Genomic DNA, 15,186 nt, shown 5'->3' on the forward strand with positions numbered 1-15,186 from the left:
TAAATATAGGCTATATTTTGCATAGAACGAAACTCTAGTGCAAGTTCTACATTCCCTACCATGTCATGACTCTAAGTGGAAGCAACGCGGCCGTCATGGTCGCTGTGTCGTATTGCAGCATTGGCGCACGGAGTGGCAGTGAGGCAGCTGGTAGACTGTGTTTGAAGACTGTGCCAGACCACTCCAGTCTACTCAAGCCCTCTCAGACAGACAGCAGAGAAGAGATGACTCGTCGAGTAGTCTCGTTTGACCAATTTTCATCTCAAGTCGGCTCAGTGGAGTTATTTGCAAAGTGCACACTCGTGAGTTTTGAAACGTGCATTCTACTATTCTTATTACTTTTGGCCCTGATGAGTCTCTGATCTCAATTTGACAGCTGTCCAGATGCAGTGACTGCGTAATACCACAAGGGGGCGGCACATCCTCAACATTAGCCACTGTATCTCATGGACATGCCCAGGTTTCCTTCCATAACCAAATTTAAGTTGATCTACAACAGCTAAAACACACAGTTCAGTGTGTGGTTGAGATTGAAATATGGGCGGGGGCCATGGGACTCTTTACATCAGGTCAGACAGTTTTACTGCCTGATCAAGCGAGAATTGGGCACATTGAAGTTATAGTAAGGAATCTGTTTCAGAGTACACCGTTCCTTTCCACAGCTTCTGTATGAGAACAAGTCCTGCCTAGATGCTGTTGTCTGCTGAGGTACCAGAGAGATGAGGTGTTGAATAAATAAACTAAAATATACATGTATATTGCCCATGTGATAATGGATATTGATAGAATCGGGTACACAAATCTACACAGTACAAGTATGTAGTGTACTAATATGCAAATGTGCCTGGGTTCAACAATCCCTGCCTCCACCTACCTCTGGAGCTATTCACAGGGGTTTTCCCTTTCTCTCTCTCTCTCTCTCTCTCTCTCTCTCTCTCTCTCTCTCTCCCTCCCTCTCTTGATCTCGCTCATCCCGCTCTCCTTCTCTCTATTGTCCACTGGTTCCTCCCAGATCCCCCGGACCAGAGCCATCCCCAGGAGCGGCAGGTGGCTCGGGTTGCCAGGTATTCTTCTGTGGCTCAATAGGAGGAGGGGGAGGCTGTATCAGAGAACCAGAGACATGTGCACCCGGCTGGTCCAGCTCCCATCCAGGACCGACAAGGAATCGGGACTTTCCATTGAAACCTAAACCTCAAAAATGACCTAAGAGAATTATTAGCATTACATCTTTCATTACAGACCACACAAATAAAGAGTTTGTTGTCAACGTGTGGTGACAACATGGATTCATTAGTACTCTGTTCTTGTTGGAGATGTGGATATGCATAGAATGTATTGGTTCTACTGGTGGTTAAGACATTACTGTAAGTGTGATGAGTTAACAATCGGAATCAGGCTGTTGTCACTGCAAGACAACTCTGGTGTCTTGTTTAGCCTTGGGTCTTTCACTTCACAATGTTTTCACAAACGGATCCAATGTGGAAAGATCTTAAATGTCACAAATACAAGATTAGGGTTTGATTTGATCCATCAGCCTACTTCTTGATAACACTGTCATGGTTTTACCCCGGGGTGTCATGTGACATAGCATACCCAAGTGTTGGTGCGGTGCCATTGGGCCAAGTCTGTGACGACCCCGCCCCTCCACACAGACAGAGGCCCCGCCCCCTTGGTCCCCAGCCTAGATCACCTGAGGCATCTCACACAGTCACAGCAGTCACCTTCTTTACCAAGGGTCTCAGACGTAGAACCTTCCAGAAGCTCTATCTCCTGCACCCTGACCTCCATGTAAGTAATGTATCTGTTATGGTACTGAGCAGAATACAAATGCGTTGTGTTTGTAGTGTTTTTGTTGTAAAGTGAGTGATTTAGTGCCTGCGTCTTGAAAGGGAGATGGGGTTCAGATGTGACTTTGTGAGTTTATGTTTGAACTGAGATGTGTTGTTGGAAAACAGTTTTAGCTTCAGGTGAGCCGATGTGCTTGCAATTCATTATGTGAAAGTCCACATAACAATAACTGTCATCAATTTCATGAGCACTTGCATCGGAAACAAATTGGAATTAGTAGCAATATTAGTAAGTAAAGGTTCTATATATATGCTGTATTGTCTGTGAAGAATGTTTCATGACAGTTTATGCCTCCTGTAGTCCTTTGAGTGAGTTGTTGATAGACCACTTATAATATTTTCAAGCCACAGCACAATGACTTCATGACCTCAATAAAAGAGTATGACCTCACTATGCTCCTACATAATGACTCCAAATGCTCCTCTGCACTCCTCTCCAGCGGACAAAATGGCCTCCGCTTTCTCCATGCGCAGCTACTCAGTTCGCCAGCCCTCCTTCTCGAGCATGTCCCTGAGGGACAGCGGCCGAAGCCCTCGCTCCAGGCCCCCCGTCTCCTCCAGCAGCAGCCTCTCCCTCTCCCGCTCGCTCTCCGTTGGGAATGGCCTCAACACGCTGGGCTCCAGCCTCTCCCTCAACAGCATGGGGGCCGGGGTCAGCGACAAGGAGGCCATGCAGGGCCTCAACGACCGCCTGGCCAACTACCTGGACAAGGTGAGGTCTCTGGAGCGCTCCAACGCCGAGCTGGAGGTGAAGATCAAGCAGATGATGCTGGAGCGCGCTCCCAAGGGCCACGACATCGAGGCCATGATGGCTCAGGCTCACGCCATTGGCCAGGAGGTCAGAGTCCATTCTGATGCAACTAGATGCTAGTCGTGTGGCGTGCACACTAACAGACGCTGATGAACTTTGTGTTTGTTTGTGCCATTTGTTTGAGAGCCGTTTCTCGCGGAATTGCCTTCTAATGGCGTGTTTGACAGAAGTGCATTTGATACAGTGTATTGTGTGATTTGAGTTGTTTACACGCCTCTCCACCCACCTTCCAGGTGAGAAAGAAGACCCTGGAAAACGCCCGTATCATGCTGGAGATTGATAACGCCAAGTTGGCAGCTGATGACTTCAGGGTCAAGTGAGTGACAGACAGAGGGGCTATTCTTTCAGCCTCGCCCGTCTGCGAGTTTCACATGAGAGTGCAAGTCCGCGTTGCACTGTGAATAAATGACCTCTCTGTCAGGCGGAGAAATACGAGCCCATTCCCACGGTGCTCTCACGCAAGCGGGGCGCTCCCCGCACCACCCATCAGCTAGCCCTGGAGCCTGTGATAGATAGACGGGGGTCAGGGAGACATCATCCGTTTCGGATGTGTCTGACATTTGGCACGGCGAGGCGCTAGGAGAGGAGCCTGCATGGAGTAGCAGTGTTGCGGGGAAGTTACGTTGTCAGGTTTTGGAACATGTGTGTGTGTTTTTGTGTGTGCCTCTACTGGTGTGGAATCTGTGTCTGGTAATCCTGTATCGTTAGATGGGAGGCGGAGGCAGCGCTGTGCCAGTCCGTGGAGAGAGACTGTCTGGCTCTGAGGAGGGCCAAGTCGGATCACGACCAGATCATAGCTACCCTCAGAGGAGACCTGGACAGCCTGAAGGAGGAACTCTACTTCCTGAAGAAGAATCACGATGAGGTGAGATCTCCCCCGCGGGTCTCTCTCTCGTCTGAGAAGGAGCAACGTGTGTTTGCACATCATTGACTAATTACCTCACAAGTTGTCAAGGGGGGGGGGGGAGTGTGAGGAGTGTGTGTGACTGTGTGTGTGTGTGCTTGTGAGTGTGTGTGAAGGGCGGGGGGGTGATTGGGACAGTGTTCAAAAGTTCACAAACCTTTGAAAAATGCTATTCTACTAAAGCGGGTTAGAGTATGCAATGTATTCATTTAGCAGACACCACTGAGCCGTTGCACAGTTGACATCATGTGAAGAGTATTTACACCAACTCAAACCGCGTTCCTCGCTAACGCTCAGAGGAACGAAGGGTAGCAGTCACTGAAAAACGATGATGTGTGTACAGACACACCCAGTTCTTTGAAGTCTTTGCGCTGTGAGATGCGATGATCACTTAGACACACAGCTCGGAAAGACACACAGGGATTGTATGTTCTGATAATCAGGTGTGGTGTCCAGGATGTGGCCAAGTACAAACAAGGAAACCTACCTCACAGAGTTAGCCGAAGTCCGTTCCCTGCACGAGCTCCACTTCCACTATGAGAAGTCATGGTAGAAGCACGAGGCAGTCATATCACTTCATTCTATAGCTGTACTGGGGCTGTACCAACAGATGTCTGTCTGTCTTCCTGCCTGTCTCTGCGCCTGTCTGAATGTCTGCCTGTTTGCCTACCTGTCTTCCTGTTTGCCCCCCTCCCCCTCCCCCTCCCCCTCCCCCTCCCCCTCCCCCTCCCCCTCCCCCTCCCCCTCCCCCTCCCTCCCTCCCTCCCTCCCTCCCTCCCTCCCTCCCTCCCTCCCTCCCTCCCTCCCTCCCTCCCTCCCTCCCTCCCTCCCTCCCTCCCTCCCTCCCTCCCTCCCTCCCTCCCTCCCTCCCTCCCTCCCTCCCTCCCTCCCTCCCTGCTGGTGTTGATCCACTGCAGGAGATGGGCGCCCTGAAGGCCCGTCTGGCCAACGAGCAGGTGACTGTGGAGGTGGATGCCGTCCAGGGCCCTGACCTGGCGGCCATCATGGCGGAGCTGAGGGTCCAGTACGAGGGCATCACCCGCAAGAACAAGGAGGAGGCCGAGGCCTGGTACCTGAAGAAGGTCAGTCGGAATGTAGGGGTGATTCCGAATTCTCAGCATATTTCAGCACACGAACCATGAAAGGGCTGGAATCCCACACAGCATAGCTAAAACATCGATCAGCGTGTCTGTTATTCCATATATCATGTCATGTACATCGAATAATATTCCGTTTTGACAGCGCTGTCTGTGTTCAAAAGCTGTGATGTGATCATTCGTGTGGGCGTGTGTGTGTGTGTGTGTGCGCAGCTGGACGCGGTGCAGTCGGAGGTGAAGGAGAGCAACGAGGCGCTGCGCTCTGCTCAGGGAGAGCTGAGTGAGCGACGTCGCTTCCTGCAGGCCCTGGAAGTGGAGCTGGACAACCTGCGCAAGCAGGTACTGCACACACCCCCAACCCAGGGGACAGGGGACTCCAAACTGGAAAAAAATACTTTTATTCTGAAAGAATCAGCCCCTTGAATTGTACCAATTTTGAATGGACGGTGGAAGATTTTGTGAATCTGAGAATTGCTGTTAGGGTTAGGGTGAGCAAGTTGGTGTGAGCTCCCTGCTGTGTCCTCCTTGTCATATTGATGGTTGGTTAAACATAGTGCATAGTTCATCAATTTGACAGGACACAAACAAAGTCAAGGCTATGTGTGTGCCACTGTCTGGGACATGTAAAGGCGGGTCTCTGTACTGTACACACAAAGACATACATAATGGAAACATTTCCCAGGAAAAAATATATATGTTGAGGTGCGTGTGTGCTCAGCACCAACTGATAAATGACCACCTTATCTATGGAGAGTAAGATTTATGTGACAGTGATGACATTAGCTTGTCTCGCTGGTCATAGAGCAAGGCGTGGTTGTAGGTTGTAAAAGGATGAACCAGGTTTACCACCCCACAGCATCGCACCATACGTCGAACGTGAATATGCTTGAACAGTGCTGAGCTACATGCGTACTAAACAATATTATAGAAATGGAAAGACACGCAAGCTAGCGTAAGGCTTAATCATTGTTAATCACTCTTGATTTTGGCATCTTTATTTTTTAAAGCAAAGACTCTGGTTGCTTGAATTGTTCGAAAGTCCATAACCCCTCGGAGGAAGTAGTTTAACAATCCTAAACCTCACGGTTGTTGGTTTGTGCTCTGCTTGGTCTACCAGGTGGGCGTGATGGAGGGTAATCTGAGCGAGACGGGCCACAAGTACACCCTGGAGATGGAGCGTCTGCAGGCCACGCTGACCCAGCTCGAGGACGAGCTCTCCCAGCTGCGTCTAGACATGCAGCGCAACAAGACCGACTACGAGCAGCTGCTCCGCATCAAACAGAATCTGGAGATGGAGATCGCCACCTACAGGCGGCTTCTGGAAGGGGAGGAAATGTAAACAATTTGTAATTTAAATATCGCAGAATCACAGGCGTAGTAGGCAGAGAAGGATGTAGAAGGGAAAATCCCCCCTAATCTCTGTGGTATGTTTCTAAGGGAGGCTCTAACTATAAATAAATGACTTGTTTTAAAACAAACTGCCCATTTCTCTGTAAAAATGGGGAGCTTCTGGCCATGCTTATGCTTATCACGCAACATTGTAATTACTCCTATGCCCCTATCCGGTACTCTGTAATCAGTCGTCTACGTAAAATTATATTTTATTTAATAATCAAACTTTCCTAGAACTGACTGTTGTTACTTTTCTTTTCCCTGCAGGGTAAAAGAGATCCCACCCCCTAAGAGTAAGTACTTTGTGAAATGTTTTGATATTCAAAATAATAGAAAGCTATTCTTTGAAATGATCTAAGTTCCCCATATATTGTGTATGTGTTATACTGTAGGTCATTTTATATTCATGGACAGTTGGTTGTAAAGCCAATTGGCCCGTGGGGATAGTAAAGATTGACTTGACTCTGATGTATATTATTTCCCACATCAAATAGATAAAGCAACATATCAGAGTGTAATTTCAGTCTAATCAAAACCACATTGCTTATCTGATAACTAACATGGCTGCATTCCATGGTGAATGTTAGGCCGTGAGAATGGGTGAGCTCTTGGGTTCGCTTCCCCAGGGTCATTTCAACCAAGTGCTGTCGAGGACACACCCCTTCTTTTGGCCTTGGTCTCGGTATCGCCCTGCTGTCATATGTGCTACTTGATACAGGACAGCGCAGTCCAAACCCTCTTCTTTAGCCCAGTTGTGTGTATGTGCAAGTGCATCCTTCCTGGCAAAAGGAGGACATTTATCTTAGTACACAGGGAAGGAGCGTCACATGAAAGATCGGCACCGATTCTAAGTGTTCTCAGACAAGAGCTACTGAGAAACTGCCATTCTACCATTAAGAAACATGCACATTTGATCTTTAATCTTCTGCTGTACTTTGTCCGTCGCTTTGTATAAAAGCGTCTGCCAAACGAACAACAAGGGGAAAGACACAAAATGCAAAATGTAAAGATTACGAGGAGCTGACTGTGCCCCATGTGTCGCAGGGGAGCCTGAGGTTAGGACAAGGAAGATCGTGAAGGTGGTCACCCAGACCATGGTCAACGGCAAGGTAGTGGACGAGTCCAGCGAGGTGGAGCAGATAGAGGAGACCAAGAAGTAGAGGAAGAGCCTGCCATCATCATCCTCATCATCACCATCAGCATGTCATGCGTCTATGGAATCGTGGCCTTCCACGTGTGATTGGCTACTGGAGTTGAAGGCTCACCCATGTGGGCGTCAGTAGTTTTTTCATTTTTTTTACAGGGTGACCTCCATGACAGTGACTGGAAATGCAGAATCTATCAACTGTTAAAAAATAAAGGAATACATAAAAATGTGTAGTCCCATGTATTGACTGTGTCAACACTGTGTAGTCCTAAGAATGTGTAGTCACAAGTAGTCTTCTGTAGATTATCTGAATTTCCATGGTAGTGAGGGAGAAAATAAATACTTTATAGCATCTGCAATACATCTTTTTAATATGATTGGTCATTTCAATGTTTCACTTCTGTGTCCACATTGTTAACATAAATGTCAAAGTCTGTGTACCAAATGCTAAAGCTTTCAAACCCTGTGACCATGTGGCAAATACCCCTATATGGAGATAGAAACTGGGAGGAAACTTAGGCAACACTTAAACAAGAGGCAGAAACCAAAATCACTGGGTGACCAAACACAGGGTCTCGGATATCAAGGCTTTTGTGTGAGTGTGTGTGTGTGTGTGTGTGTGTGTGTGTGTGAATAAGCGTGTGTGTGAACGATAAGAAGAGTAAAGTTACGAAATTAAAAGTGAACCAGCGAGTCACCTTTTTACAGCCACATATGGTGCTTCCAACTGAAAGCTAAATTCCAGAGATAGGTTTTGTTGTGACATTGTTGACAGCCTAGTTTTGTGAACACAAAACAGTGTTGAAGTCATGAGAACCTTTGTCCTATCCTTCTGGGTCACTGTGACACCAGAGGACAGATCAGATGACATGGCAGTCTACAATTCCCATGGCTATTTACTCAGACCCAAAATACTGAACCTGAAAATCTGGTCCTGTGCTCATTATCTTGCTTGGAACTTCTTCTGGAGCTAACATAGCAAACATGGATGGCCTGTTGATAGGCTTGATAAGATATCATTCCTAAAATGTCAAATGGCCACTGTTGTTAAGTATAAGTGGAACTGATGTGGAACTGATATCCCATGTTGCTAAGTGTTCCCCCCAAAAAAGTTAAAGTGCACTCCACTCTGAGGTTTTACTGGTGTTGCTGTGACTGGACTTGTTGTCACTGATCACTGAAGCATCATGTGAAGGGACATTGTGTGTGTGTGTGCGTGCGTTTGTGTGTGTGTGTGTGTGGTAAGTGTATCCCTTTTTAAGACTTTCCAGTTTGAGCTAAGTCATGCCATGGCCTTGCGCTAATAGTCAAGCAGCTATTCCTGTGGTCACTGAAGCCTACAATGCTAAGAGTACTTGGTCATTTTATTTAACGTGTTGACTGATGTAATGGGTTGCTGACACACATTATCACAACACAGTGATATGAGATGGGGATCAGATTCCCGGCCGTGCCAAATGACGTTGTGTCCTTGGGCAAGGCACTTCATCCTACTTGCCTCGGGGGGAATGTCCCTGTACTTGCTGTAAGTCGCTCTGGATAAGAGCGTCTACTAAATGTAAATGTAAAAAGATACTGGCAGTGGTAATCTGACATTAAAGGAACAGTCAAAGAGAGATTGGTGTGATCCAAATAGGCTTTTGTGAGTCATGTTCAGTTGTTCAACATCACCTTTATTTCGAAAATAACTGGTGAGATGAAGAGAGGGATTCTTTTTCTCCTTTAGGCAAAAAAGGTTTAAACAACCTTAAGCAATATTTGAAAACCAGTCTTGAGTGGAAGATCATTATGACAAACATATGTTCACGAACACACACACACCTGCCCATGTGTCTGTGCAAACGTGTAAGTGAGTTTTCAGTAGGATGGATGCGTGTGTAAACGTTTCACGTGTGAAAGTGTATGTGTTTCATAATGTGTTTGTGTAACAACAGTCTGTTATTAAAGTTGGCATCACTTGTCCATTGCCATATCATTGTCAAACCAAACAGTGCCGCTTTAAATAGTCATCCGTCTAGATTGCCTCCGCCCCCTTCCGACACCGCTGTTCCGTACACAATCGGCCATTTTTTCTAGAAACGATTCTAGAAATGAAATAAATCCCAGCTTTGTTGGGGTCCACCGAAAAAAGTGGCCTGTTTATTTAGGTTTTTCCCAGCTATAGGTGAATATATTTTAAATACATGAGTGAGTCTAATAATATATTTAAATGTTCTCTTTCATAAGACAGGTTGCTTCGAAATACGAAGTCGATTTTAGAGCCTCTTCTAGACGCTACATGAATAGGATGGAATGGGATGTTTAGCCAACAGATTAGCTACAACGTAATTGTTCACATTAAACTAAATGATAATACAGCTTATTTCGTTTTTTCTGAACCATGCAATGTGTACAGAATGTCTAATTGCATGCAGCGCCTGCTTTAATATGCCGTGTCATTATATCTAATGGAAATATTCAACAATTTAATCTACTTTAATTGTGTTCTATCAATGCGCGCGTTGTGTAGCTCCACCGAATTGATAGGCTCACGGTTAATACTTTAAAAAACTGATTGTCATTAGGGGAATGGGAGTGGTAATAATTTAATAGTTGCATAGAACATCTGAATGCTGATCAAGAGTTAGCAGGTTGGATACAAGTCTGCTAAATGAATACATGGATTCGTTATTTAGTGTAGTGCAGGTGTTACCCAGGAGAGCCTTAATATTTGACGGTGTATTGTTTTCCAGGTTCTCATATGTGAGGCACCATGACCCAGAACCAGGTGATCCTCCAGTTCCGCTTCTCCACCTTCGGAGACTCCATGCTGCAGAAGATGAACCTTCTTCGCCGCCAGAGCCGGTTCTGCGACGTCACGGTGCGCATCAACGACCTGGAGGTTCCCGGGCACAAGGTGGTGTTTGCCGCCGGCTCGCCCTTCTTGAGGGACCAGTTCATCCTGCAGGACTCCAGGGACGTCCAGATCTCCACCATCCAGGAGGCGCAGGTGGGCCAGCAGCTCCTGCTCTCCTGCTACACCGGCCAGCTGGAGCTCCCCGAGCTGGAGCTGGTCAACTACCTGACGGTGGCTAGCTTCCTCCAGATGGGCCACGTGGTGGAACAGTGCACCCAGGCCCTCAAGAAGTTCATCAAGCCCTACCCTCACCTGCAGCCCCAGAAGCAGGAGGAGGAGAGGCCCTCCTCCCGCCACAGAGGCCTGGAGCCTCCGGCCGCCCCTCCGCCAGCCGCGTGCCACCAGGTGGTTGACGAGGACGACGACGACGACGACGTCATCATGGAGCCCAGGACTCCGCCCCGTGGGCGAGCGGAGCAGGAGCTGCTGATGGACAGCCCCATCACCATCGTGAAGGTGGAGTCTGTGAGCGAGGGGGTCTCGGACACAGAGAACCCCCCTTCGGGACACTACCCCCCCAGTAGCCCCCCATCCTCCCCACTGCACTCCCCCGAAGCCCAACACTCCCTCATCAACTCAACCGTGGACACACGCTCGGGTGAGATGCCGGGCGAGATGGCTGGCCTCCCCATGTCAGAGTACCCGCTCAGCCCCCCTCCCCCTGCCACCCCCACGGGCAGAAGCAACAGTCTGGGTGGCGGGCACCCGCGCTACTTCGACAAATCCCTCCAGTGGTATCACCAGTGCCCGAAATGTGCCCGCGTCTTCCGCCAGCTGGAGAACTACGCCAACCACCTGAAGATGCACAAACTGTTCATGTGCCTTCTGTGTGGCAAGACCTTCACCCAGAAGGGGAACCTGCACCGGCACATGCGCGTCCACGCCGGCATCAAGCCCTTCCAGTGTAAGATCTGTGGCAAGACCTTCACCCAGAAGTGCTCCCTGCAGGATCACCTCAACCTGCACAGCGGAGACAAGCCGCACCGCTGTAACTACTGCGACATGGTGTTTGCCCACAAGCCCGTCCTGCGCAAACACCTCAAACAGATCCACGGGAAGAACAGTTTCGACAACGCCAACGAGCGCAGCGTGCACGACGGCGTGCACGACGCGGCGCACGACGCGACGCACGACGGCTACGCCATGTGAGACTCGGCGTCAGACTGAACTGCACTGAAATCCAGTGTAGTGGTTAGCGGGTGACATCCATGTTTTTAAACCATGTTGGTTACGTTTATGGAAGGATTATTTAAGCTACTCTGGAACCTGTCTGTGTTGAATGTGTCATTTTGTATATGAATTCTGTCAGCCTATTGATTTTTTTAAGATCTAGCTACCAAATCACAGTTTAAAGTTAAATCCGTGACATTTTCGAGTAGGTTTAGGCCACTGCAAGTGTTCTTTTGTGAAAAGGTGTGTGCTAAAATGTTGTTTAAGAACTGACATGATTTCCCTTCTCCCTAGAAGGTGATGTAGGATCAAAGTGAAAACTGTGTTTCCACATACATGTCATTTTCAATATCAAATTACTTAGATCAGTGGTCCTCAAACTACGGTGCCCCCTTCAAGTGGTACGCGGAGGAATCTCAGATTATTTAAATACCTTAACCATGATATCATTGAAATGTGATTTAAAATACGTTTTGCCTTCCCTATAATATTTTTGTTTTCGAAACAAAAATAAATGTTGGCACACCTGACTTTTCCCGGGTATTGCCACATGCAAACATCCACAATAGTTACTGCGTGAACTGTGTGTATCTCAATAGGGTAGGCTTACGCTACTGTATTTTAACAATGGTCATAATGGTGATACATGGAGAGTCAAACATTTTCTGATTTGGTAAGGGGTGTAAAAAGTTAGAGAACCACTGACTTAGATAATAAACGTGTCTTAGATCTGGTGTTGTAATGTCAATAGTTTTTTTTTCTTCTTAAGGAATATGTGTTGTGGCCAACTTTCACCTGCCTTAATATATATTACATATAATTAAGAATCCTGTATAGAATAAATTATTTTCCCCAGTGAATCATTCAAATATTCTGATGACGGTGATAGCTTGCAATATCCAGCAGAGGGCACTGTTGGAACACCATATTGCATCATCTGAAAATCATTGTGTGTGTTTGTCTGCGTACACATTCCAAGAGCAGCTGCTGCAAGAGGAAATTAACTATAATCTTCTCACTGCTCAATTATGTAAACTGGCATACAATTAATTGCATAAACTCATTTGGCCAGAAAATACAGATTTTCTCTTGATTTAGCTCCCAGTATGGGAATAGCCTTTCAATTAGCCTCTCAACATACTGTGAATTAAACATTAACAACTAGTATTATTGGTTCACACGATAGCTCCAGTGGGACATTTATCAGTATAGGTTGACACATCCACTCCATACTGAAACAATAATTCCAGGTCCAATTAACTGCTCTTATGTCGACATGTTTGACATCCTTTACTGTTCCTGAGCCCCTGCTTTCCCCCTCCCCTCTCTGTTTCCTTCTTCTGCCTCCAGTTATGTGCACAGTGGTTTTATAAATGGGCCGCATTGTAGAAATATGGGGCCCTTTGTCAAACAACTTGCCGTCTACAAATAGCACTAACTCCTCTTAGTGGCGAGCATCAGTGTTTCCTGTCGTTTGTCATGCGCCGGGACCTCACTGGGGCTTTTGTTCGGAGACGGGCGACCCCAGAGAACCCAGAGGCTGCAAGGCTCCCGGTCTACACCTGTGTGAAAGGAGACTGGACCCAGTCTACACCTGTGTGAAAGGAGACTGGACCCAGTCTACACCTGTGTGAAAGGAGACTGGACCCAGTCTACACCTGTCTGAAAGGAGACTGGACCCAGTCCATACCTGTCTGAAGGAGACTGGACCCAGTCCACACCTGTCTGAAAGGAGACTGGACCCAGTCCATACCTGTCTGAAAGGAGACTGGACCCAGTCCATACCTGTCTGAAGGAGACTGGACCCAGTCCACACATGTCTGAAGGAGACTGGACCCAGTCCACACCTGTCTGAAAGGAGACTGGACCCAGTCCACACCTGTCTGAAAAGAGGCCAGCTGTCACCCGGGAACACATCCAAGGTGGTGGATCTGAGTGCTGGTTGGTTGATGGCCAATGGATGGATGGATAAAGAATGGATGGATGAGGGATGGATGGATGCACGGACATATGGATGGACATTGTGTATGGATGGGTGGATACTGACACTGGGTCTACTGGTACACAGTGAACTAACTCAGTGACAAGTCACTAATAGCCCTGATCGCATCAAGTGACAAAACAACAAACACACACATAAACACCATTGTGTGTGATAATTGGATGACATTCCCTTTCATCTGAGTTAAACAACATGAAAAAAAAAACGAGTCTTCCAGGGACAAGAACAACGGAAGGACCCAGAAAAATGTCCACTCTGTATGGAACCTAATTAATAACAATGTTCCTCAATACTTCTGCATAGAAATCTGGGATTGCAGCCAGTAACTCTGAAAGTGTTTTGGCGGAATTAACACAGACACACTGCCTAACGTATTCATCACATTCAAGTGGTTGTGAAGTGTACAGAGAAACCCTGTGAATACAATTGTTCTGTTTCTTTGAATAACCAAGTCTCAAATGAAGATTTGTTTGGTTTAATGTCATAATAATCAATTACTTTGTGATCCATGAAAGAAGGTTCCCTTAAATGTCCCTTAAGAGGACATCTTATTGGAAGATGTTTTTAACATCAATGAGGGTCCTGCTATTGGAGGTTAAAAGTGAGTCTGTGTTTCTCTTCCTGTCTCATATCCTAATCAAATTGCGTTGTTAATGACGTAGGATCAACGTCTGAGGCTTTTTGTCAGTGTGTGTGTGCGTGTGTGTGGAGGGTGGAGGGTGGGGAGGACTGTGACAGAGGGAGGAAGAGAATATGTGTGTGTGTGGGGGTGCAAGCGTTGCTGTGAATACATGTCCTACGCATGTTCTTCTTAGTGTGTGATCAGGATGCCGTCATGTGTGCGCTCTTCCCACACAATCCTGTGGTTACCGACCCTGGTAAAACCCCAACTGAAGGCTACTTTCTGTCATGCGGTAGCAGACGGGATTCAGCCCACAGCCAGCTAGCAGAGAGTAAGGGTCCTGAGGTTTACTGCGTGGTAGCCTAAATGAAAAGTCACACGCGAATGAGCAAAGGAGTGATATAGTAGTTATTTATTAATCCAAGGTATTTCACATGTTACGTTATTACAGTCTCCTCTTGAGAAATTCCATAAGAATAGGCGGCGCCTTGCATCAAGCAACCCTCAACTGTCTGAAACCAACCCTGGTTCCAAGCTTTACCAAACTTAGACTTCCAAACCCGTTACAACGTTTAAACATGCAACGAAAAGTGAACACGTGCTCTCCACAGTTTATAAATGGATATCAGTATTTAAACATGTTCTTAAATAATTCCAAACGGTGAAGACTGTAGGGGGATGTAAGTGAAGATTAAGATGAAGAAGAGCCCAAGAGATATTCTTGAAACTCAAAAACCACAGTAGACTACATACAGACGCTTACAAGAAGCAAATCCATCATGTCAATTCTCTTCATAATCGACTTCCATCTCCTCCTTGTTCTTAATCAGAACCTTGAGATGGAGGCATCAAAATCCTTTTAAAAATAGACGTTGTCTGCCAGCTGTGGCAATTAGCGTAGTGGGGGGTTTCCAGTGCTTGAGTGTGCGCTTATGTGGGACACATCAGGGATTCTCATCGTTGACACAAGGAATGAGGGGTGTTTGGGAGATTTCAGGCCGTTCTCAGCAGTGCAAACATTCGTGTTGATGGTGTTAACACCTAGGGGACTCATTTAATCTAAAGCCTCTTTTTTAAACAATAGCCTGTAATTACATCAACGTAACTGCTTTAATGAACATCCTACTGGGCTACCACTCCCATTATCAACCTTCTTCACATGCTAGTTTCCCTAAACTTCAGACGTCAGGCGTGTTTACTTAAAAATGTCACCAGCTTTTGAGAATGTTTACCAAACACTCAGTCCGTATCTGAAACTCAGTACGTCCGAATCTTTTATTTTACCTTTCTTAGTTCTT

At 46.8% G+C, this 15,186-nt stretch overlaps 2 protein-coding genes across 3 annotated transcripts; both read left to right on the forward strand.

The window, feature by feature from the left end:
• Nucleotides 1-1,699: 1,699 nt before the first annotated feature.
• krt1-c5 (keratin, type 1, gene c5) lies at nucleotides 1,700-7,465 on the forward strand. Its single transcript, XM_084694960.1, has 9 exons — nucleotides 1,700-1,788; nucleotides 2,288-2,685; nucleotides 2,892-2,974; nucleotides 3,367-3,523; nucleotides 4,480-4,644; nucleotides 4,873-4,998; nucleotides 5,777-5,994; nucleotides 6,319-6,344; nucleotides 7,096-7,465. Exons 2-9 carry the CDS (start codon nucleotides 2,296-2,298, stop codon nucleotides 7,209-7,211), a joined length of 1,281 nt encoding a protein of 426 aa, XP_084551086.1. The 5' UTR covers nucleotides 1,700-1,788; nucleotides 2,288-2,295; the 3' UTR covers nucleotides 7,212-7,465.
• Nucleotides 7,466-9,264: 1,799 nt separating this feature from the next.
• Nucleotides 9,265-12,563, forward strand: zbtb26 (zinc finger and BTB domain containing 26). Of its 2 annotated transcripts, none has more exons than XM_084694958.1 (2): nucleotides 9,265-9,362; nucleotides 9,931-12,562. In XM_084694958.1, the coding sequence occupies exon 2, from the start codon at nucleotides 9,951-9,953 to the stop codon at nucleotides 11,241-11,243; it is 1,293 nt and encodes a 430-aa protein (XP_084551084.1). In that variant the 5' UTR covers nucleotides 9,265-9,362; nucleotides 9,931-9,950; the 3' UTR covers nucleotides 11,244-12,562. The 2 variants fall into 2 exon arrangements, with proteins under 2 accessions (XP_084551084.1, XP_084551085.1); XM_084694959.1 differs by having other exon boundaries at nucleotides 9,280-9,385; nucleotides 9,931-12,563.
• The last annotated feature ends 2,623 nt before the right edge of the window (nucleotides 12,564-15,186 follow it).

Source organism: Hypomesus nipponensis, chromosome 28 (assembly GCF_054491055.1).
Source record: "Hypomesus nipponensis isolate SF chromosome 28, ASM5449105v1, whole genome shotgun sequence".
NCBI classification, from domain to species: domain Eukaryota; kingdom Metazoa; phylum Chordata; class Actinopteri; order Osmeriformes; family Osmeridae; genus Hypomesus; species Hypomesus nipponensis.

Bases quoted from the DNA above. Each gene is read 5' to 3' on its own strand.
- krt1-c5 (XM_084694960.1), top strand. From the start codon at position 2,296: ATGGCCTCCGCTTTCTCCATGCGCAGCTACTCAGTTCGCCAGCCCTCC. The intron at 2,686-2,891 runs GTCAGAGTCCAT...CCCACCTTCCAG, and splicing joins CTCACGCCATTGGCCAGGAG to GTGAGAAAGAAGACCCTGGA. The intron at 4,645-4,872 runs GTCAGTCGGAAT...GTGTGTGCGCAG, and splicing joins AGGCCTGGTACCTGAAGAAG to CTGGACGCGGTGCAGTCGGA.
- zbtb26 (XM_084694958.1), top strand. From the start codon at position 9,951: ATGACCCAGAACCAGGTGATCCTCCAGTTCCGCTTCTCCACCTTCGGA.